At 51.5% G+C, this 23,261-nt stretch overlaps 6 protein-coding genes and 1 non-coding gene across 7 annotated transcripts; 3 read left to right on the top strand and 4 right to left on the bottom strand.

Moving 5' to 3' along the window:
• Window positions 1-628: 628 nt before the first annotated feature.
• ASPACDRAFT_1877753 (Set1-mediated histone H3-K4 methylation subunit Swd1) lies at window positions 629-2,545 on the top strand (the record flags this gene model as incomplete). The annotated part of the gene is made up of 5 exons (XM_020198115.1): window positions 629-917; window positions 969-1,030; window positions 1,103-1,191; window positions 1,256-1,396; window positions 1,456-2,545. Exons 1-5 carry the CDS (start codon window positions 848-850, stop codon window positions 2,543-2,545), a joined length of 1,452 nt encoding a protein of 483 aa, XP_020060766.1. The 5' UTR covers window positions 629-847.
• A 1,018-nt stretch (window positions 2,546-3,563) lies between these two features.
• On the bottom strand, window positions 3,564-4,744 carry ASPACDRAFT_37985 (class I SAM-dependent methyltransferase; the record flags this gene model as incomplete). Its single annotated transcript, XM_020200373.1, has 2 exons — window positions 3,564-4,455; window positions 4,554-4,744. The coding sequence occupies 2 exons, from the start codon at window positions 4,742-4,744 to the stop codon at window positions 3,564-3,566; spliced, it is 1,083 nt and encodes a 360-aa protein (XP_020060765.1).
• A 7,987-nt stretch (window positions 4,745-12,731) lies between these two features.
• On the bottom strand, window positions 12,732-12,831 carry ASPACDRAFT_t2. Its single transcript has one exon. It is a non-coding gene; the product is annotated as a tRNA-Val (tRNA).
• A 281-nt stretch (window positions 12,832-13,112) lies between these two features.
• ASPACDRAFT_74046 (uncharacterized protein) lies at window positions 13,113-14,026 on the top strand (the record flags this gene model as incomplete). Its single annotated transcript, XM_020204110.1, has 1 exon — window positions 13,113-14,026. The coding sequence occupies exon 1, from the start codon at window positions 13,162-13,164 to the stop codon at window positions 14,023-14,025; it is 864 nt and encodes a 287-aa protein (XP_020060764.1). The 5' UTR covers window positions 13,113-13,161.
• Window positions 14,027-14,092: 66 nt separating this feature from the next.
• ASPACDRAFT_74045 (tRNA guanylyltransferase) lies at window positions 14,093-15,558 on the bottom strand. The gene is made up of 8 exons (XM_020204109.1): window positions 15,480-15,558; window positions 15,333-15,422; window positions 15,110-15,241; window positions 15,006-15,050; window positions 14,760-14,935; window positions 14,619-14,707; window positions 14,455-14,559; window positions 14,093-14,401 (listed from the first exon to the last, which is right to left on the bottom strand). The coding sequence occupies exons 1-8, from the start codon at window positions 15,491-15,493 to the stop codon at window positions 14,174-14,176; spliced, it is 879 nt and encodes a 292-aa protein (XP_020060763.1). The 5' UTR covers window positions 15,494-15,558; the 3' UTR covers window positions 14,093-14,173.
• A 256-nt stretch (window positions 15,559-15,814) lies between these two features.
• ASPACDRAFT_74044 (Fibronectin type III domain protein) lies at window positions 15,815-19,571 on the bottom strand. Its single transcript, XM_020204108.1, has 4 exons — window positions 19,366-19,571; window positions 19,111-19,304; window positions 18,032-19,050; window positions 15,815-17,976 (listed from the first exon to the last, which is right to left on the bottom strand). Exons 1-4 carry the CDS (start codon window positions 19,407-19,409, stop codon window positions 16,009-16,011), a joined length of 3,225 nt encoding a protein of 1,074 aa, XP_020060762.1. The 5' UTR covers window positions 19,410-19,571; the 3' UTR covers window positions 15,815-16,008.
• Window positions 19,572-19,916: 345 nt separating this feature from the next.
• ASPACDRAFT_108940 (putative lipin Smp2) lies at window positions 19,917-23,225 on the top strand. The gene is made up of 5 exons (XM_020195339.1): window positions 19,917-20,472; window positions 20,531-20,601; window positions 20,654-20,954; window positions 21,004-21,889; window positions 21,939-23,225. The coding sequence occupies exons 1-5, from the start codon at window positions 20,364-20,366 to the stop codon at window positions 22,861-22,863; spliced, it is 2,292 nt and encodes a 763-aa protein (XP_020060761.1). The 5' UTR covers window positions 19,917-20,363; the 3' UTR covers window positions 22,864-23,225.
• Window positions 23,226-23,261: the final 36 nt, after the last annotated feature.

Genomic DNA, 23,261 nt, shown 5'->3' with positions numbered 1-23,261 from the left:
TCAGTCGGTCAACGGGGGTTCGAGACGTTGTAGTCGCGCGGAGACGTGAGGTGACGAAGCCGTAGAAGTAAAGGAAGCTGTGCTTGCAACCTTTCTCGACAGAAATACGGCGATGATGAGAGGGACGTTGAGGGAGGGGAGAGGAGGAGAAAGCGAGCTGGCCGGCTGAGGCCTCTGGCAGCCCTTGCCACGAGGGCGCCTGCGACCTAGATCCACCGACTTTGCGAAGGCTCGAAAAAGGGCGAGGAGGAGAGAGACGCGATCGTGCTTGGCGATATCTCAGTGCCGTATAAGTGATATCGCGATGCAAAACGCGATGGTCGTGGGGTGGGATATGATGGAGGGAGGGCGTGTCGAGGTGATGGAAGGGAGATGGATGGACGTCAGGTTAGTCGGCAATGGGGCAACGAGTTTTCTGAGCCGCACCTCGTCGCGCTAACTCACCCGGCTTTATAACTCATTCACACTAAACCCAGGAAGTAAGGTGGTAGCCAACCAGCTTACTTACTGTGAAAGAAAAGTGGGGTCATCCACCCTCACTTCAAAGGACCCTTTCTCACCGCCCGCCACCCGCTTTCTATCTTTCTGCTGTTTTGCTGCCTCTTCCACTTGAAATACGAATATAAAAGATCTCGGTCGCTCCCCTTCCTCTCCCCTCTCCTCCCCGCTTGCTTGGTGAATAACAATTAGCAACTTGCTACTGGCAACCCTGCATGGTCCCTTTCGCAATCTTCTCCCGGCCTTTCTCTGCAGGCTGGGATCGCTTCTCATATTTCCCTTGCATGACGCTCTAGATACCATCATTGGTCTCTGAGCCGTGCCTCGGTCGTTAAACACTACGTACGCTATGAATTTGTCTCTGATTGATCCCTTTGTCCTCGCCCAGGACTATCCAGACACATTATCGGAAAAACTTAGTATATTTCGCCCTGGGTATTACTTCTCGATTCTAGCGCTGACTTTTACAGGAAGCGGCCATGCTACGTGTCTGCGATTTAACCGCAAGGGAGATTATTTGGCGTCCGGTCGGGTTGGTCTTCATCACAAACATACCGCAAGTCGCGTGTTTCTTTCGAACCATTATAGTAATCTTCGGCCTTAGGTGGACGGTACGGTGGTGATTTTTGACGTGGAAACCAATGGGGTAGCACGCAAGCTACGCGGTCATACCAGACAGATCCAATCGCTGAGGTACGGAACTTTTCTCGTCTGCGCGGTTTGGACAAAATGAACTAATTTGATTGGGGGTATTTAGTTGGTCGAGAGACGGCAGATATCTTTTAAGCTCCTCTCAGGACTGGAAATGTATCTTGTGGGATCTGAAAGATGGTTCCCGAGTTCGCACCGTTCGCTTCGAGGCGCCTGTATATATCGCCGAACTTCATCCTTATAACCAGTACGAGTCTCCTCGGTCAATCTTTATCGCATTGTTGACTAATACCCCTGTTCATGCAGTTTGCTCTTTGTCGCCTCTCTGTTCGAGGATCAGCCCGTTCTTGTCGATGTCTCCTCCTCCAAACCTGTCAAGCGCATTCTCCCTTCTGCGCCTTTCCGTCCACCTCCCGCTAAAGGCGAGGAGCTCGACGCCGCGGCTGCTGCTAAACAAGCTGCACAAGATGCGAAGCACTCGACCTGTGTGACCATCTTCACCGCCCTAGGAAACCATATAATAGCAGGCACCTCGAAGGGCTGGATCAACATCATAGAGACCCAGACGTGCACCACTATCCATTCTACTCGTCTGTGCAATGGAGTGGTGATTCTACTTCGTCTAGCAAGCAATGGCAGGGACCTGTTGGTGAACAGCTCCGATCGCGTCATACGCACGATTCTCATGCCGGACCTCTCGCAGCTCGGTATTGATTTAGAGCCCAGCAACATCAAGCTCCAGGTGGAACACAAGTTCCAGGATGTAGTCAATCGATTGAGCTGGAACCACGTCACTTTTTCCTCGACCGGTGAATTTGTGACGGCATCCACATTCATGAACCCCGACATCTACGTATGGGAACGGAGTCACGGGTCTTTGGTCAAGATCCTGGAGGGTCCCCGGGAGGAGCTGGGAGTGGTGGAGTGGCATCCTGGTCGCCCGATGGTTGTAGCTTGTGGTCTGGAATCCGGTTGCATATATACCTGGTCAATAGTGACTCCCCAGAAATGGTCAGCGCTGGCGCCTGATTTTGGTGAGGTCGAAGAGAATGTGGAATACGTCGAACGCGAAGACGAGTTCGACATTCACCCAGCAGAAGAAATCCACCAACGTCGTCTCGATCAGGAAGACGAAGTTCCCGATGTGCTCACCATTGAGCTTATTAAAACCGGCACTGACGAGGAGGAAATCACATCGTTTCGGATGCCTGTCCTGCTCGACATCTCCGATAGCGAAAGCGAAGAAGAGATCGTAGCTGTCGGCCCAGGCACCATGAGGCGACGCAGTCCGGGTGCAGGTCGAGAATGGATGAACGCGAACAGTGAGGGAGAAAAGGAAAGCACTGCAAGCGGTAAAAATGGTACAGCACGGGGTCAAAAAGGCCGGCGGCGCTGACCATCCCACCTTGCGCTCCTCTTCCCTTGTGTCGCATACCATCCCATGGATTCGTGGGTCACTTTTGTTTGTGCTTTACTATATCATAGCATGTCAGCTAGGCTTTTCTTTGGAGATCGCTGGGCGTTTGGCGAAAAAGCAAGGATCTGGCACTCGGTATACTTACGGAGTTGATTGAGGGGAGTTTCTGGGTTGAAAGACAGAAGACTTGATAAGCTCCTCACAGAGAAATGGTTTATCGTTCCCTTGGATGCCTATTTTCCTTAATTGTCAAGAGCATGATTCAGAAAGTGCTCTGCATGGTCGCGGCTCCTAGCTTTGTCAAGGGGCTCCCGTAATCAAAATCGAAGTATTGCCTTCAATGCTTGGACCAGTGGGTGTCGGTAAACTATTCCGTGAATATTCTACAGACGCTCGGACCCTCGAATCGGCCACGGGCATGACCAATAGAACTCGGATCACACTAGCATCCATAATGGATGCGAGACATTCAATCAGGCCTTTGGCCTTTCCTTGTCTCAGATTCCGGGCTGCAGCGGCATCTATTGAATGATGTCACGGAAAGACTCTCGGCAGGTATGCTGCTAAAGGATTTGATGTGTTGCACCGCCTCTGCGAGCCGGAAATGCAGGTAGGATAGATCTCCCTTGCATTGTGCATTGATCCTAGGGATGCATTCCGTTCCGTTGGCAATTGAACAGGAACCAACACGGGGCGCAATTGAAATACTGTATTGATGAGCCTCTCACGAACTTCATTGCGATGCTGAGAGACAGTCTGGTGCTGTCAAGTCGACCACCCCAATTGCGCTGTAGAGATGCATGCCCACACAAGCCGGGAGATGCTGGGAAAGGACGGGTCAATACATGACTCTACTACAATACCCCGCAAAGGAGAAGAGAACAGAGATGCCGTGGGCGGTGTCATACACCGCCGTCCATGTCGAGAACCGCACGCAAGATTCAAGATCGGCGTACGTATTTGAGCCAGTCCTGCATTGGCCATCAACACGGCAATGTCAATTGGGGAGGGGCTTTCGCGCTTGATAGATATGTAAGAGGTTCCAAGCATGGATGTCTGGGTTAAAGGCTTCGGATTTCACCTCCTCGGAGATGCGCCTGATCTTGTCCACCGGCCATTGAAAGACACGGCTGAACGGTGCCAGACTGAGAGACTCAATACTCTCCGAGATAGCCAGGTTGTACCACCGGGCGACCTTGCTCTCGTGCTTATCAGGGATCCAAGGGTTTAGCGGTAGGCCCACTATTTGATGGTTGATTTGCGTAAAACCGGCTTCCTCGAGTTGCTTGATCGTCTCATGAGAATTGTGTGCGATTGGTCGCATTGTATCCTGTGTTGCTTGCTTCAGGTATTGATACCAGTGCCACATAGCCAATTTCTCCAAAGGACGGTTGTTGCAGCGTGGTTCAAAATCGATCTCCACCTGCTCGAACCAAGCGCCCGGTGCAAGGTGGGCAAAGATCTTCTGATAGAGGTTTGACCAGCCCACAACGCTGCCACAGCCCATTTGCAGATGAATTAGGTCCCACGAATCCTCACCCATGGCCCAGGGACCCTCAAAATCGAATGGTGCAAAGAAATGACAGTTTTCAGGGTGATTGTCGGGCTGTATTTGCGCAAGGTCAACTCCAACCACATGGGCCTTTGGATACTTATGTGCCACATCAATGGCCCAGATACCCGTTCCGCAGCCCAGGTCTAAAAACCGTCCATTCGGAGGGTGCGGGGCGTAAATCAGACCGTCCGACTTTCGCGCTTCCGTGAACAACTTGTGGAAGATGTCGAGGCGGTCCTGCTCCTGCTCATCGCATGGTAACATGTAGACTCCTTTCCGGAAACCATGATACATCCTGCCATTTTCTTCATAAGGGGGGTAATATTGTGAGAGCCTAGACACAGAGGGCCACGGAATGACCGTGCTCGGAGATTAGTCACTTAATTGTGGCAGATTTTCAATCAGATTGGAAGAAGGAATGGGGAGCGTTACTTGCTGAAAGTACTACTCATGCTCGGAGAGCCATTGCGGTTGGCGGCATCACTATCGGCGGCACTATGCTCTAGATTTTCGCGGTCTGTGATGCCGTAAATCTCCATCACATCTGAATTTTGCCTGGAGCGAGCTATCTCAGCGGGGTCCGTTGCTGGAGAAGTATAATAGTTGCGAGTAGGCGATGCCATAGTGGTCGAATGGTATACAGCCTGTTCGTTCCCGACTATTCAGGTAGACCGAATAGGCTGTAGAGGCCAGGAGAAAGAAGATCGTCAGAAGGCGGCTTCTCTCAATTGGTGCAGACGGCGTACGAGTGAGTTGCACGCAGAGAATCCTGGTTAGGGGCAGCAACGGCCAAGAACAGCTGATGTTAACCCACCAGATGTATGTGGACTGGAAGTAGAAAATATAGTTCGACGGTCAGAGTGTACATAGAGTAGTCATAAGGAAGATCAAAGCAGGTAAAAATTGATCTCAGAGTATACAGATCCACCAAAGAGGGGCAGAGCGGGCGGTAGGCCGTTCGTTGACCGAAATGAATAACAAAAGATTGGAAAGGGTGAGGAAATTGTGCAAGGCAGGAAATGTAAAGGAAAATTTGACTAGGGAAAATGACAGAAGGCTAGCAGAATCTCCAACATCCAGTCCCACAGCAGGCACGCACGCACATGCGGAGATCAATCGATTTGCAATCGATTCTATTTGATCTGGACCGACAGAACGAGACCAAAGAGGAAAATGATGTCTCTGATGGAGTCCCCGCGTAGTTTGGGTGAAGATCCGTCGAGGAACACCACAACCTGAAGAGGACGAGGACGAGGGCGAGGAGGACGATGGGCAATCGAAGAACAATGAGAATGAGAATGAGAATGGCGGTCACGGGGCCCTTTGGTATGGTATGAATTTCGAGGACCGTCACTAATCTCTGTCCGTCCGAAGCCACTATCTGTGGGATCTAAAGGACCAAACTGTCCCGAGCGAGATCAATTGTAACGAGCTGGGGGGAGGGAAAGGGAAAGGAGGAGAAGCTCAAGAATATTCAAGAGACGGAAGAACAGGGGTCAAGAAGTAGTAAAGAGCAAAGAGAGGAGTGTGGAAACGGCAAAGGAAAAGGAAACAAAACGCAACACAACACAACACAACAGATCCGATCAGCTCAGATCAGAACAGGAAAAGAGTTGACGATGGAGATGAGGATGAAAGGGAAAAGGCCGAAGCAAGCAACAACCCTGGCTTTAAGGTTGTTACAGCCGCTGTCTTGTCATTCCCGTTGGGCCCACGGGCGCGAAGGCGGGGGGAGGGAGGGAGTGCGCGCGGTTGCAGTGAAAAGCCTGAGAATCGCTAGAATGATTTCAGATATTAGGGCGACATACGATGAATTATTCGTTTGTTTTATTCTGCTGGATAGCCGTTGCAGGAGAGAGGCTTAGATAGATATGTATCAATCCACACAGCAAGTAAGACGAAGAGTACTATAACAAAGTAGCTGTACTATGATGCTGGTATGTAAGGTATGGAGTACTTAGTAACAGTAACTTATGGTTAGTTGTGTATGTATGTATGTATGTATGTATGTATGTATGTATGTATGTAGAGTGCTTTCATAGTACGTCGATATCTAGCACTCAGTCAGTCACTAACCAGAATCGACTCCGAACCGAGAAGAACGATCCATGATGGATAATGGGGTGAGGATGTGTCGGGGCCGGCCATGACTAAAGGAGGAGCTTCCAGAATTCATTGGTTGTTCCCCAGAGTAAGGCCCCTCTATCAACCATGGTACAGGGGCTGCTCTAGTCTTTATGGGACCCGGAGAGTTCTTTTTTTTTTTGTTTTTTTTGTTTTGTAGTAAACGAGATGGACTAGATAGATCATGGATACCTTAGAAACCACTTTGTTATATATACTTACACTTTGGAGGCTCAGCTGTGGGTGAGCCGAAGACAGTCAGCCTTAGGCTACACCTTATGATCACCATCATTATCACCATCATCATTACCACCACCACCTTCATCTTCATCATGCTCATAAGAGTAGGAACACTACCGAGTAGTCGGGCCCGGCTCGATCTTAATTTGTCCTAGATGCACGGAAGCAATCATCTTGATGGAATGCACACGGTCCTGGCAGTGTACCATGCTCGCATATGTATTGGCCATACCGACTCAACGCACCAACTAACATACTTTCCAAGGCCCTGCCACACCACATGCTGGTCATTCTGTTTCCCTTTCCAGCATAGACGCTGAACCCACTGTTATTAGGCGGATCTTTTAGCGCCTGCTTCTTTTACCATTTTTATCCATGCCCCTCCCTTTGGTAATTTGATTGTATTCTTTTGTGGTTTTTTGTTTCTCTTTCTTCTCTTTTTTTTCTTTTCTTTTTCCTTTCCCCCCTTGGAGCATCTGTACAAGAAAAAGAGAAATCTATCTTGGCGACTATAAGATACACATACTTCCAAACCTACGCGAACCATATTGTCCGCGCCCTACATCAACAGCCAAGGACAAACATTCCACAAAGCATTTCGTGCCGGGTGTTGGTGACAGGGCGGTTTCGGGCCAAGTGGTGTGAGTGGTAACATGTAACGGCCAAGCTCGATCTATCTAGCTACCATGTGAGCATACTTGGCGGAGAATTCAGCCCCCCGTCATTCCTGGTATCACCAGTGAACTAACAAGGGATTATTGAAGGTGTACCATGGTTTTGGAAAAACGTTCCCAACGGCCGCCATAAAAGTATAACATTGGGGGATGAAATGGGGTGGGAAACAGAGAAAAGGGGAAGAAAATCAAAAGAGAGAGAGCCGGAAAGAGAACATTGAAAGAGAAAGGAAGAGACTAGAAAATAGAAAATAAAGAAACACAAAAACAACAACAAAAAAAAAGAAAAGAAAAGAAAGAAGAAATAAAATTAAATGATGAGAAAAGGTTACCCAGGGCCGAAGGGAAGCATGGGCAGATAGATGGATGGATTCAGACTCTCAGAGAGATGGATCGAGAAATAGAATCCATCGATTGTACCGTGGATGGGTCTTTTCCCTCAAAGAACTTTAGGCAAAGTGACTTTCGGGCGGGATGCGGACCGTCTCCCACACTTAGTTGAATGAAGGAAAGTTTCCCTGTGAGCCACTTCGGGCAACTGGACCACACTACGGACGACTGGGCCACTGACACTACACGCAAAAATATCTCCGGCCGATTGGCGGTGGGGTGCCAGCATTCTCAGGCAGGCCCAGCCAGCGGCGTCAGACAAATCGCGGTATCTAGTCTACCAAGTCGCTGGGTGAAGGATTCGACTCGCAGCTCCGGTCGGTCGTGGGCTTCTCTCTCTCCCTCTGCCAGCTTTCGCCCGTATTGTAGCGCCCGAGCCAAAAAAGACGCCAACTACGTACCCACTAACTCACTGACTAGACTAGTCTATTCCGTACAGGATTGAGATTTTCTACGGTTGTCAGCCAGAATTGAGAATCGGTCTAGTCCATACGCGCATACGCGCATACGCGCATACGGCATTGCGTGCATCCGCTTCCGAGCTGGAGACCAGGGTCGATCTCTTCCCCATTCTTAGCGAGGATCTGCTCGGGTTCACGTTTCAAGTGGCAACTTACAACATGCTCGGGAAGGGGCTCTGCTGGAGAATTGGCTCATGTTCGTCAGTCCGATCCAGCACGGTGGTGCTGATATATCGAAGGAATGACGATGACGATCAGGATGGAAGGATCCTGACTGGCCCCATGGCCAAAAGTCCCGTGTGGATTTAGAGTTTTACTTTCAGCATCTCGTCATTCTAGTCTCCCCCGACGTGTCTAGTGTCGTTTATTCACGGACAGGGTTAGTTAAGGTTACATCCAGTCTTTCAGGGAGGGGTGATGAGGGGACAGGTGGGTGGGCGCCTGGGAGCTGATAACAAGATAAGTTAACCCTGGAAGCTTATTATGCCTACCACAGGTCCATGAAACTTCCATGGAGGTGCCTGACCTGCAGTCCGGGGTAGTAACACACACGAATCCAAAGTATGCGAAACAGGGAGCACAGGCCGGGAAGCCACTCTCATCCTCTGGCTTGCCGCAGCTGCTTAAGCTCGATGCATGGAGGCAGTGCGTACAGTTTACATATGCAAGATATGCAGGTTCTTGCTCTTGTCCTCCGTGGTCGACAGCCGGGAGCCCATCGTTATCCGCCCGCTTGGCGCCGGGCCCCCCGGTCAGCGTCCGATTGACGGAGGGGAGTTGCCTTGTGACCTCGATGTAATTAAGGCTTAGAAGCTCGACTATCCCGTGTTGATCGTTACACCGCTTCCCAGACTCTCGGGTCCATGGTGGGTGGTTTGCCGCATGCTGCTGCGATGCGCTGGACGGACTGGAGTCACTATAAGTCTAAACGGTTCAATACTGTACGTTCGTCCTGTTCCCCGCCCCCACTAATATCACCCAAGAAATTTTGTTCGACCACGCATGTCTTGGGTCATCTAGCCTTTCGTGCCCCCTCGTCAAGCTTCTGACATGAGATTTTGCCATTTCTTCGCAAGGACGTAACCACCCTTTATCCCTCGGGTTGATGAATGGTCATCCAAAGAAACTATCTGCTGGCGCTGAGACTCTGGATTCCTGCAGAGGATAGCCATAAGATCGACTTGCTATCATGCATTCCTGGTGGAAGAAGGAGTGTGTGGCAATTCTTGCTTGCTGCAGTGCGATCCTGGCGCGAAGAGTGGCTGGCTACCGTGGTCAATCCTTGAGCTCAGCGATATGTTAGACTGGGTAATTTGATAAAATACCACTGACAACGCGCCGCGTAAGCACACATCCATCCACGGGTTCTGATAAAAAAAGTATTGGAGCACTCGAATCGATATGGTATCGTCTTCTTGGACGCCCTCAGGGTTTTGTTTCTTCTCTTGCACTTTCCTCGCGAATGGGTCAATAGTAGAAAACCATTAATGAATCCGTCTCCACTCGAGTCACACTGCACAAGTCAATTCCGGAGAAATCACCCGTGCACTTGTGATTTGTTGGGTGTTCTCGGTCAACCAACCAAGCAAGCATGGAAGTTGGTTTGTCTTGCTCTTGACGGAAAGTCATGGAGTCGGAGTCAGATTGAGTGATCTGGGCTGGGCTCTCTGTTCAGCTGGAGCTGAGCTTGGTACTGCCTGCCTTCTTGGGAACAGTACAGGATTCAAGCGAGGCAACTACATGGAGCGCTGAGCCTGGAGTAAATCATCCTAATTTATTTAAGTTACTTTTAAGTTACTTGTACATGCGGAGTAAAACAGTCTCTTCCGAGGCTCGCCTTTTACAAACTCGAAGCAGCCTTGCAGCCACTCATGCGGCATGCATACATGCCTTCAGAGTTTGGTACCATATCAGAGGTCATTGGTAAGCGCCGTTTTACCCTGTCCAAAACCGCCTCCAGTTTGCTTTATTGTTATCGATCCTATTCCAGGGTCCAACGAGCGCCCCCGAGGTCTGGGCGCCTTACAAGCCGCATCCCAATCGACCACGTTTTCCTCCTATCAAACCTGCCACGATTCATGCGAGGTTGTGGGGAGCGGCGCCTCTGTCTTTTGTTCTTTCTGCCTCTCTGCCTTTCTGTCCGTCTCTCTTTCGCTCGTTGTTGATCTCATGATGGTATCATCATCTTGAATAGGTTCTCGGTTGAGCGAAGTTCAATGGATCGGTTTTCCCTAGATTTCTTGCCGTTCCAGTTGCAGTTAATGCCCGCTCAGGACAGATGGTGATCGGTCTAGGAACCACCAGCCACAATGGGATTGGGGGCCAGGCCCTTTTTTTTTCCTTTTCCACGTTCCCCTTTCCCCCACCAAGCTCAACACCAACAGCGTGGATCTTTTCTCCTTAGACTGGCCCATTGCTCGCTTTTACTCGGTGATAATCACCACTTGACTCAGCGAGCAACCGGAACGGCCACTAACTCAACTCTGGTTCCCATGAACCTCATGCCCTCACAGCAAAGCATGTACGAGATGCTCGTGCTGCATTCTGAAAAAACTCACACACACACACACACACACACTCTCTCTCTCTCTCTCTCTCTCTCGCTCGCTCACTCACTCGCTCATGGATTTAGTCGCATTGGGAGAAGGACAAGCGACCACTCGCTCCGGATGACTTAGCGCGTGACTTGACTAATGCTCCCACACCGAATCATTTATGGTGACAAGCGGCGGGTGGATCACTGTGTCTGAAAGGCAAACATCCAGACTGACGACAATGAATGCTGTTGTTCCAAGCCCCTCGTTCCGAGAGCAAATTGCACAGAAAGTCTCGGCAAATCCTTGGGGTCTCTTGGGGTCTTATATTGCTGCGACTGTGCAAAACTGCCTGGCATCTGCCTCCTCCAGTTCAATTCACACAAAACCCCCTCACGCACACATAATCACACATTCATCCCTTAGCATTAAACTAGTCGTTTTGAGAGACATCGACTCAGGACCAACCAACTCGACCGAATCCCTTCCTGCTGATTTGTGGGTTGTCAGAAATGGAGGCTCCACTAAACCCACTGCCGTCGGAGCGAGGGATAGGAGGTCTGATCTCAGGCCTGAGTCGAGAAGAACCATGACCAATCCTGTTGATGCTTGCTGGGACGCTTCAGTATTATGCACATGCTATGCCCTAGGCCTATAACAGGGCCTTCTAATGATCACACACTGTGATATACTGATTACTGGGACTAGCCGTGTCATGCGGGCATTCATCGTCTGCATATCCATTCTCGGATCGTGTGCTAGTTCACCTCTAGCTGCTGTAGTCGGTAGAACCCCATGCATGCTCGATGAATAATGTCGGACTCTAGGGATGGAGTCTGAATCAGGAGAATGGGGGCTTCCGACCTTCGGGGAGGAGCTTATGACTCGCTCGTAGCTCTCGTGCACGGTGGTGGTTTTATATCGGTGACACATGTACATGTACTCATTGGTGAGGCTTCTATGTGACTGTGGGAGACGTGGGTATAGCAAAGCTCGTTATAGTGATGTGACTGTGTCACTGTGCGGCCATGTTGAAATTCTATCCTAGCAGTGTGGGGCTGGTGGGATTACTGGATCTGGCTACCTACATATAGCTACGGTGTGTCGGTGGAGGTTTGCTTTCTAGAAGCCGACGGACCATTGTTGAGGTACCATTAGATGCCATGCTTGGGCTAAATCTCTGAGCAATGGTCGACCCTGTCTATTATGGTATATCTGTGAGGCGGCCGAGGATCATGTGCTACGTAGGATCTTCGAGACTCAAGGGAGCATGGCTCGAATAGTCAGCTGTGTGTGGAACGGTGGTTGAGATATTTGTTCCTCCACGGCCAGCACAATGAGCATCAGGCTTGGACTAGGGTCGGTGGGTGCGCAGCTTCTACATTGAGGGCTAGTGACGCCTTCTTTGCATGGCTTGGACCGCACTATCGGGTCGCTGCCATGCAGGTCTGCCACTGTAAGCCTGAGGGTGCACACGGGAGGATGGCTCCAACCCACTGCTTCAGGGCGGCAATATAGTTAACCAATTCCGGTGAGTTGACATCCAGACGATTAGCGAGGTAGAGTGCTCTGCATAAATCAGCGACGCATCAAGTTACCTCCATACAAATCCACATCACATATGTAACGACGGTCCTACACAAAAAGAATCCAGAATGTGTTTTCGAAGTGTAGTTAATGAGAGCAATCCCCGCAAATAGCTCCAGTGGTAGCTAGATACCATTTTGTCAGCGCAGCTGAGTAATCCGGCCACGTGATGCAACGCGTTGCCAAGTTGCTTCCCATGTTGATACGTTAGTTCCAACCACCAAGAGAATTAAGAACACGTTCCATAACCTCACCCCTGAGACTTCAAATTGCCGATACATTTTATACGGGTATAGAATGCTATCGCGAGACCTGAGCATGTATACAACCAAAGGCGAGTCGGTGGTCAAACACGACTGTGGCACATGAGGGTAGCGTACAGTACATCCGCACCGGGGGAAGTATATATATCACCTTACCCAACTACCGGATCATGACGACCATACAAACTTCAAGGGATGGACTCATCGCCGTCATAATCACGTCCATGCTTTACAAAAGATAAATAACACAATAATAAACACCCATAAATCGAGTTTACCTCTCTCTCTACCAGCACAGGAAACGAACCAAGCCCCCAAAAAAGAAAAGAAAAAAAGATAGTCGCGCCCGGGATCGAACCGGGAACCTTCTCGGCGCTAAGTCAGCTAGCACTTCTTGCGATGTGAACGAGAAATCATAACCATTAGACCACGCGACTCGCTTGTTGAAAGTACCCGCCCTGCTACAATATTGGTAGTACAAATTGCCAAAATCGCTAGCCTTATCATTCGGTCTTATCCGCGCGGAATTCAAATAATTTTTCTCTCCCTCCGTCTCTGCATCTTCGTTGGGTTCCTTTTCATCTCTCTCTTCTTTTCTATCTCAGAACCCCGCGCACCATAATCAACAGCCAGCCGAGTTTTCACTTTACTGAGTGATTCGATTACAACCAAACCATCCCAACCCCCACGCCCCGAATCACCCAAGGACGCAAGAGATGCCCGCTTGATTACCACCACTACCTCTCCACCACAGCACACCACAAGAAATGGACGCACAAGCCATCCTCCTCAAACTGGGCTGGTCCGGCCCCGGCAACCCGCTGAACCCCAACGCCCGCCCGGGCGCCACCTCGGGCCTGGGCCTGACGCGGCCCATCCTTGTCGCCCGCCGGAAGGGTAACTCGGGCGTGGGCAACAAGACCACCAAGGACCCCACGAACCAGTGGTGGCTGCGTGGGTTCGAGGATGCCTTGAAGGGGGTCGGCGAGGAGCGGCGGACCCCCGCGGACGCGCGCACGCCCAACGCGCTGACGAGCGAGCTGTACCGCTTCTTCGTGCGCGGGGAGGTCGTTGCGGGGACTCTTGGGGATAAACACAAGGATGATGGGGAGGGGGCCAACGGGGAGAGGAAGAGGGAAGGGGATGATGATGAGGATGACGACGACAAAAATGGGAAGAAACGCAAGGAGAAGAAGAAAGAGACGAAAGAGGAGAGAAAGGTCCGGAAAGAGGAGCGGAAGAAGCGCAAGGAAAAGAGACGCGTGAAGCGGGAGGAGAAGAAGAAGCGAAAGGAGGAGAGGGAGGCGCGCAGAGCGGATCGGAAACTCAGACGCGAGAAGAAGGCGGCCGCTAAGCTGTTGAAGCGGCGGAAGGAGGGCGAGGAGGATGCGCCGCGGCCCCAGTATGAGGATTACCCTACGCCGCCGATGACGGAGCAGGAACAGGAGCAGACGGATGAGGCGGAGGCTGGTGTGAAAGTGAAGAAGACCAAGGAGGAGAAGAAGGACCGCAAGGACGAGAAGAACAAGGAGAAGAAGACACCAAAAGAGAGCAAGAAGAGGAAGACGCGAGAGGAGGCGCCGACAGAGGAGGCACCGAAAAAGTCGAAAAAGTCCCAAGCGGCGGAATGACACCCCCCCGGAAGGTGGGATATATACTTAGATTAGACTTCTTACAGATACCCATGGCTTGTTGCTTGGTTCTTGGATTCGTAAAATTTTTGGCTTTGACATACATCAATCAACGCATTGTTTCTGACTCTATCAAACATGACCCAGCCTATTGCGCCTCCGTAGGTAATTTCCCCGGCCTGCCCGATAGGATCCATGGCCGACGCTGCCAGAATTCATCCTTGATGATATCCACATGGTCGACGACCACCTGCGCCTTCCGACGCAACTTGCGGATCTTATCCTGCTGAGATCGCGAAGCCGGAGCGCTTGGAATATCCTCCTCTTCCTCTGCATTGCTTGTCCCTGACTTGGGCTGTGCGTCCTCGAGTTGATACTGCGCGGACACTTAGCCGAAGACTTTGATTCACAACAGAAACCGAAACGTACCTGGCGATAAATCACACTGCCCTTCTTATAGATCTCATCCTCATTGTTGTAGTTGATCCCAAATCGCTTGAACAAAATCTCGTTCTTATCCGACGAGACAGTGCCCTACCATGCCCATAAGCATCAACCTCGCCATCAACTATCCCACGAGAGATCGGGCTTACCTTCAGCTCCTGCTCCGCATCCGTATTGCTCATACCACCCTGCAGGACCATGGTCCAGAAAGTCGTATTATACAGGTTGTTGATATGACCTGACTCACTCATTAATACTCCGCCAGACAAAACATGAGGGGTTGCACTCACAATCCACCTGTCTCCAGCTCATGTAATCTCTCAAGATCCTCGAGCTAGGATACATGACCGCCCGCCCATCGAAAGAAGGAAGAGCTGCAGGCTGCAGCGGCGTATTGGGAAAATATGTACCCCAAAGATAGATATAGTATGCTGTGAAGGTCGACACGATGGTCGTGACCAGTTTGCTAGTCATCCAACAATAGATGATGAGCCTTACTACTGCTCCCAGAAGACGAATGGAATGATGGAACTCACGCGCTTCGCCGCTCGAACAATTGGCAGCTGGGGTGGAATGCGAAACTAGAAGAAGAGGGTTAGTACAATGCCATGCTTCGGCGGCAGGTAGAGGTGCAATGTACCTATACTCGTCGCTGACACCGTAGGCGAGACATAGATCGGGAAGCTCCTTCATGACCTCCACGGCGGCGGCATTCATAAGATCTAGAGCCCGACGGTCGTTGGGCTTGACGAAGCCGTAGCGATCGGAGAGTCTGGAATGGGGTCAGAGACTGGACCGGGGGTGGTCGTTGCACATTACCACGGAGGTAATGAGCTTAGAGACATATAAAAGAGTAAACGGACTTATGGAATCCTCGACCGTCAATTCGAACGACAATCCATGTGTTGGGAAGCAACACATCGGGTTGTTCGAATGACTTGACATACTCGTATCTGTGAAAGGCTTTAGCGCGGAAGAGATGTCAGGGTGAGATTTGGGGGGAATGGTACTTGGAATTTGCCATATTGACGCTAGGAGAGAGTATGCTACGGCTACGGAAGCAGGTATAAGATATTCATGGGGAAAGGCTATGTATGATGAGGATGTAGCCGCCGAGGGTGGAATTGAAGGTGGGATGAAGATTTGCGTGGTGGGGGAGGCTTGCGGTTCCTCTTTTTTATCCGCGCAACGGCAACCTTGAATACAACAGCACACTACACATATCGAATGACACTCTGGAAAAAGTGTTGAAGTGGCTTTACACATACTGAGCTCGTTTATCTATCGCTGTCTTTGTATCAGGAATATTGTCTTGATATAATCAATAAATGAATGCATTTAGGTAAATTATTATGTGCAATCCAAATATGCCTAGGAAAGACTGAAAAGACTGAAAAATGATGACCACCAACCTTGAAGCTTACAGCGCTAGGAAAGGTCAAAAAAAGTAAATGACAAGTGACTGACTGATTCTTGATCTATGGATAGGAAAAGTGAGAGAATGAATGCTGCACGACGCAGTATGTGGTTGCAGTATGATCAAGAATGATGATGATCCTCCTCCTCGGAATCTTCGTCTGCCTCGCTAGCCTGTTCGCTAGGACGCTCGCTCGTCTCGCTGGCAGCTGACTTCCTCGACATCCGACTGAAGAAACCCAAGCTGCTGCGCGTTGATCTATCCGCAGAGGGTGCGCTCGAGACAGTGCTGTCAATGCTCTTGGCAAGTAGCCCTTCACCGTGGGCATCCTCATCGATATCTCCCTGCGCGGTGTCACCCCGCTTGGAAAAAAGACCAGACCGATCCTTCCATGAACTGAATTTACTCGAGCTCCCTTTACGGGTGATCTTGCGGATAAATGACTCCTTCGAGCTGGCATTGTCCAACGAACCCCCAGAAAGCATTCGCTCCAGTGATTCATACGAATCGCCGGTGAGGGCAGACAGAGAACGTGAATCCCGGGAAGCCCGCGACTCCGAGGGAGAGCCCTCGTCCATAGGGAAATCAAACGGTGCCTCTAACTCCCGGTCCTTGCCCTTGTCTTTCTCCTTACTCTTATCGGATTTCTTCCCGGAAGAAAAGATGGCCTTGAACGAAGGCGCTGCAGGATTCAGCTTTGGAGTAACCGGTCGATGTGAAGACGATGGTCGGGTGCCAATAGGAGCCTGCAAGGGGCGTCCTTGTCGCTCGAAAGCCGAGTCCTGGAGAAAATCGGGCTCACCGGTCAGACTTAAAGGCAGGTGACCAGAAGATCCGTACTGAATTGATGGTCGGCGGGATTGAACCCTTGACCAGGTTGAAGGGGATGCCCAATCAAATCCCAAGGGGCTACGGTGGCCAGGCTTCTCAGCTGACGGCCAGCCAAAGTGCCTATTATCTGTCGAAGGATGGGGAAGGTGATTGTCAAACGAGAAGGTCGAAGACGGCCTCGGAGATAATGATTCTCGTCGCACTTTCCCGAGAATTGTAGCGGGATCGATGGGATCATGCCGGGGGCTGAATTGGTTGTATCCCGTGCTGAGATCCGCATTCTCGCCGGACTTGAGCAAGCTGCTACCACTGCCAAAGCCAAATCTACTGGGAGAGAAGATGCTCGAAAACGCAGTGCGACGAGATGGATGGTGATCCGACGAGCTGTCAGTTGTGGCACCGGCTGTATTGCTTCGAGGGAACAATGACATTGGATTGGCCCAATTGCCTGTATAGCTCAGCCGACGACGTCTAGCACCAATGGGATCCATTTCATCCACATTACGGGGGAATGACTGACTCTGTCCTGGTTTCAGACTGCCCAGCAAAGGCGGTTCATCGGCAAGAGTTTTACCGCGAGGACGATGGAAGCCAAAGAGGCCAGACAGTCGCCGCGAGGCACTCTTTGGCGCTTCGCCTGCTTCCCCTAGATTCGTGGGTTGAGGCTCGACGTCGATAGAATGAGGTTGGCTCTCATGAGGGCTGGCGAAGAGGCTTGCTGGACGACTGTTGTTGGGTGAATCTGGCGACGGCGGGCCGTGGGGAAATTCGAGCTGGGTGCCCGGTTGCTCAAGGTTGGGAAAACGAGATCGAATGACCGGACGAGGAAGCTCAGGCGACTCCTCGTCGCCAAGAAGATCCGAAGGTAGTAAGGCGTCTGCGCGAGGGCTCATTTGAGGGGCACCGAGAGATATCTGATCTGCTGGATAGCCATGCAGGGAGTCAGATTGACTAGTCAAACTCGGTAGAGTCATTCCGTTCGTGATGTTGAAAAAAGCGGAGGTTGGTCCAAAAGTAGGTGAGCTGGTAACGGGAGGGTTATAGCCAAGGCTGCTGGAGAATGTTGGCTCTAGGGACGTATAGTTCATGGGCGAAGAGACATTGCTGGTAAGCGAACTGCGATGCCGACGGGGACGGATGGTTGCGGTATTCGAGAGATCCAAATCGAGAGCTGGGAGAGTAAAGGGTCCTGTGCTGCCGCCTCGCTGGGTTGTGAGCCATTTCAAGCGTTCCTGGGCCTCTTGATACTGTTGCTGCGCCTTGAGAGACGGTCAGTGTGCGTGGTAGCAAAATGGTGGCTTCGAGCAAACTAACCTGTGCATGAAGGCTGACTAGAGTGGCATAGCGAGCATGAAGGTTGCTCAGTTTGACATCCCATTGCCGTGCTCGTTCATTGTCAATTCTGTCCAACTCCTTTCCGTCCTCACTGTCGGCCTCCTGGTGAGTCTTCCTTTCATCCTCAAGTTTCTTGACACGGCCGCCCTTGTCCTGGATCTCGTCATCGATGACCTTCATCTCCGACTGCTCCTTACTGATCTTCTCTCGAATCTCATCTGCACGCTGTTTCGCTTCCTCTTCGACTCGAGCCTTCTCCTCTCTTGACTCAGCAGCTTCACGGGCCATGCTTTCAACCTGCTCCTGCCACCGAATGATGTCGGCCTTTCGTTTCTTTCGCTCGGACTCTTTCTGCTGCAGGAGTCTTTCACGCTTAGCTTTTTCACTTTGCACAGTGCGGTTGACGCTTTCCAACTTGTAGACGTGTTTCTTTAAGTCGCCGCTGGCTTCATCCTTCTCCTTCACTCGCTTCTTCAGCTCATCACGCTGCTTCTCCAGTTCCTTCAATAAAGCGATGTGCTCCTCTTCTTCGTCGGCGGTCTGCTTTTCCACGGTTTCATTTTCCTGCTGCAGGGATTTCAATCGATCGGCAAGCTGCTCCAGTGTTTCATCATGATCGTCATTGGCGGTACTTTTGTGCAAATCTTCGGCACTGGAGTGAGCGATGTCGGTCGTGCTAGCTGCAGGGGATGGCTTCCGCCCGGCCGTGGATCGCTTCGCCTGAAGTTGTCCTCCGCTATGCTCACGCGCCATCACAGGCGCCGCGGGAGCGGCCAGGCCTGCAGTCGATCGGGGAATCGAGGCCCGGATGGTAGGGTTTCCGACCGGCGCATTCTGCTGCGACTGGGAGAGAGGTAGAGATTTCGTGCGCACATGAATGATTGCGCTGGGTGTCTGAAAATTGGCGGCGCTGACTGAGAGCACACAAATATGGTAAATACTTCCAGGGACTAAGTTTAGAATTTCGACAGCAGTCTCCGCTCGTTTCGATTCGCCCACTTAAAAGATGTTAGCCGCACCAGAGAAAGAAGGGACGATGATCTCTAGACGAGAACTACCTTTGGCACCATTTAGCTGAATGATATGCTTGTGGATCGAGTTGTGGAACTCCGGTTGTTTCCAGGCTATCCGAATCTCACGCGCTGCAATCTCCTCTAGTGTAACTTCCGGGGGTGGCGGAATGTCGAGTCCCAGCTTTTCAACAAGAACTTCGTTGGGCGTCTGACAGACCTGCCACGCACGGTAGAGCAGCCTTGAGACAAGATTAGTCCAACCGAGATACCATCTGCGAAACTCTCTGACGGGCTACTCACCAGACCAGGGCCCAGAGAATTGTGACAGCTAGGAAGAGAGCCATAACGCCTCGAACCCTGACTCGGGGAACCACGCTGGGATAGGCGTCGAAGGAGAGATGCAATGGCTCATACATCCCAGCGTCCACGACCCATGGAGGAGGAGACAGGAAGTGAGGGTGGCAGCGACCTCGTGCACGTTTGGGAGTGCGAGGGGGCCGTGGAGGATGGAAGGTCGAATAGAGGTCCTGCGATGCCGGGCAGGATTGAAGCAAAGACAGCGAGAGAGAGAGAGAGACTTCGGGGAATTAATCCGATGCTCCGCGGAGGCTGCCGACCCAGTGGGGAGTCTCGGTCACATGACTGCACCCTCTGTACCCTTAAGGCTGCTGCTGGCGGCTTCAGATTTAGCTGAGTCAGCGTGCAGATCTTGTGCGACTGGTCTAGGCGTCCAAAGCGGGACTAGCGCCCGTTCCAAGCCGAGGAATGTTGGATCTTGAGTTTGCTGGCTGCTGGCAAGGAAAGGGCTGAAAAGCACATGACGCCGACCGGTTGGGCGGTTGAGCCTCTCCCAACAATTGCCTGCGCAAAACTGACGGACGGTTCTTCTACTTCTTTTCCTTTTACTCTCAACTTTAACTTTTCTAAAAAGAAAAACCTCATACGTTCTTTGCTTGTCTACCTGGTTATACAGGTATCACTCGCTTGGTTGTTCTTGTTCTCATTGTTTTAGTCGAGTGTCGCGCGAGTGACTATCGTCTCTCGTTATCATTACTTCCTTACTACGTATTGTCTCCCGCCTCGGGGCATGTCTATCGGGCATTGTCACATGGGACGTACGTATGTACGAGTAGGCGGCAATTCCTGCACCCCCGGCCTCTGACCACCACCTCCTCCTCCAACCCCTCTCCTACTCCCACCTGGGTGGTGAGATTCTGAAAAAGATCTCTCTTCTCAATCGCTTTCTCTCGGATATACTCAAACTTCTCCAGGGACAACCCCCCTGTTGAGCCTGCAGGATGCAATACGTCCGCAGCATCAGCGGTTCCGTCTCGAAGACCTGGAACTCCATCAACCCAGCCACCCTCAGCGGGGCAATCGATGTCATTGTGATCGAGCAAGAGGATGGTTTGTTTGTCCTGCTCTTCGGTGCATCGCATAAATTATTAATCGCAAATTGCCGCAGGAACGTTGGCTTGTTCTCCATTCCATGTTCGATTCGGCAAGTTCTCTCTCCTCCGCCCGTACGAGAAAAAGGTACCGCCGGCCCGCATCCACTGTCCAGCTATCATGGCTAAGATGTTGTTAGGTGGAATTCTCCGTGAATGGCGCTAAACAGGACTATGCGATGAAGCTGGGTGAGGGCGGAGAGGCTTTTTTCGTGTTCGAAACAACTGCCGAGATTCCCGCCTCGCTGCAGACGTCACCCTTAGTTTCGCCTACCAGCAGTCCTAAGATGCGCAGCGAAGAGAACATTTCCTCTTCCTTGTCAGAACCGGAGTATTTAGACCTCGATCGATCTCCGTCGCCCACTGAAAACCGAGCCGATGGGAAGTCATCGGCCGAACTCCCAATATTGTCCAGGGGGATGCGGGCATCCAGCGACCTGGGTACGTTGAGGAGGGACTTGTACTTGAACAACGACTGATGGCCTCACAGGTACCATTACACCTCTTTCGCGATCACCGGATAACGATTCAACCATGGGCCGGTCCCGCCACGGCTCCTTCAGCGAGGGGCCTGCCAAGATTGACCGGATGGCCACCGATAGCGTGCTTCTGACGAAGAACCGATCCAACAGTATTGGGGTGACGAACCAGCCGTATGCTGTGCATGTCTTAGGCGATGAAACCACTCCGGATGGACGATCCCGCAGCCCTCCGCCGTTGTCGCTCGAGGAAGTGATGTCTCGAGCCGAATCGCTGTCGAAGAAGCTGTCCGGGTCGAACATCCCATCTCGCGTAACGGAGACTGGAGACTTGATGCTGGATATGACGGGCTACAAGAGCAGCGAGGAAGATGCGCTGCGGGCGGAGGTCATTGCTCGGAAGATTCTTGCCGAAGAATTGGAGGGCAATTACGACATCGGAGCCCTTATCGGGGCAGATGAGCACGGTAATCTATGGATCTATAGCAGCGAGGAGGCCAAAGAGGCTGCCGATCGTCGGGCTACGTTCAACACAATGCGACCGGGGTCGGCCATGAGTGAAAATGCCATCTCTGACCCGGGATACCATAGCGATAGCGATCCGTCCATCCATGACAAGGCAGTGACGGCCCGTCACTATCGGACGCAATCAGACGTGCAACCTGGCTTTCCTACGCCGCCACAGTCGCCTAGTCAAGATTCCCTTGCCTTGGAACCCACACGTAACTACGCAAAGACTTTACGATTGACCAGCGACCAGCTCAAGGCTTTGAAACTAAAACCTGGGCCCAACAACATGTCGTTCAGTGTGAACCGAGCAACCTGCACCGCAAACATGTATCTGTGGAATGGCAACACGCCGATTGTGATTTCGGACATTGACGGGACCATTACTAAGTGAGTATAAACCTCGTGCCATCGGCCTTTCTCCCACTAAACGTCATAGGTCTGATGCTTTGGGTCACGTGCTGAACATGATCGGACGAGACTGGACACATGCTGGAGTCGCCAAGTTGTACACAGACATCGTGAATAACGGCTACAACATCATGTACCTTACTAGTCGATCCGTCGGCCAGGCCGACACTACGCGAGCCTATTTATATGGAGTGTGCCAGGATGGCTACCGACTCCCCAAGGGTCCAGTTATCATGAGTCCGGACAGGACCATGGCAGCACTTCGACGGGAGATCTACCTTCGGAAGCCCGAAGTCTTCAAGATGGCGTGCTTGCGAGACATCCTGAATTTGTTCAATGGCAAGGAGAACCCATTCTACGCCGGGTTCGGCAATCGCCTGACGGACGCGCTAAGCTACCGCTCGGTAAATATCCCTTCTACACGGATTTTCACAATTAACTCAAATACGGAGGTGTCGTTGGACCTTCTCAGTTTGAACAAATACAAGAGCAGTTACGTTTCGATGGGAGAGCTGCTTGACCACTTCTTCCCGCCTGTCAGTTTGCTGGTTCAGGCTGGTGGCGAGGAGTACACCGATTTCACGTATTGGCGTGAACCCCCGCCAGACCTCGAGGCGTTCTCATGTACAGATAGTGAAGCCGAAGACGAGGAACCGGAGGAAGCCGAAGAGGAGGACGAAGAGGATGAGGATGAGGAAGAAGAGGAGGAGCTGGACGAGGACGAAGAACTTGAGGAAGATGAGGAGTACGACGGCGAGATCAGCGACGATGGCAGCGAGGCACTGGATGAGGAGGAGATTGATGAAGAGGAGGACCTTGGCGCCAGTTATATATCGCAAGACTCTGTGGACGGATCTGAATTGGCGGATGACCACCACATTGTCCCCAAAGAGGAGAAAGTGAGAGCTGTCAGTGCCATTCCAGGGTCTCCCCCAAGGTCACCGTCTCGTTGAAGCGTTGTCGGCGTTGTTGTTGAATCGGTGGGCAATGATTAGCGTGAAACACGCTCGATACCCCGTCTGAGGACGATTGTCGCCGATGCTTCGAGCTGTGATGGTATAGATAGAGCTTGCATAGGGGTGTTTGTTTATAGAGCAGCATTGAGGCGTTGCAAGGATGCATAGTCTAGTCTAGTCAGAGTTATGGTTTAAAACACTTGTGGAGTAATAGCTCTATGAACATAAGGACAAAGGAGATGTGGACTTAGAGGCCACCACCACTTTAGTTAGTGTTCTTGCCTGGTGATTTGAGGCACGGAGATGATACCAAGGTATACTTCGAATGAGTGCAGTGGGCGAGCCGATGTCCGGACCGGGACTAGCGTGGCGGGAAGAATCCCGTTCCAGTCACT

This window comes from Aspergillus aculeatus, assembly GCF_001890905.1.
Source record: "Aspergillus aculeatus ATCC 16872 unplaced genomic scaffold ASPACscaffold_1, whole genome shotgun sequence".
Lineage (NCBI taxonomy): Eukaryota > Fungi > Ascomycota > Eurotiomycetes > Eurotiales > Aspergillaceae > Aspergillus > Aspergillus aculeatus.
The sequence above is the reverse complement of the archived record's forward strand: the minus strand, read 5'-3'. Positions and strand labels throughout refer to the sequence as shown.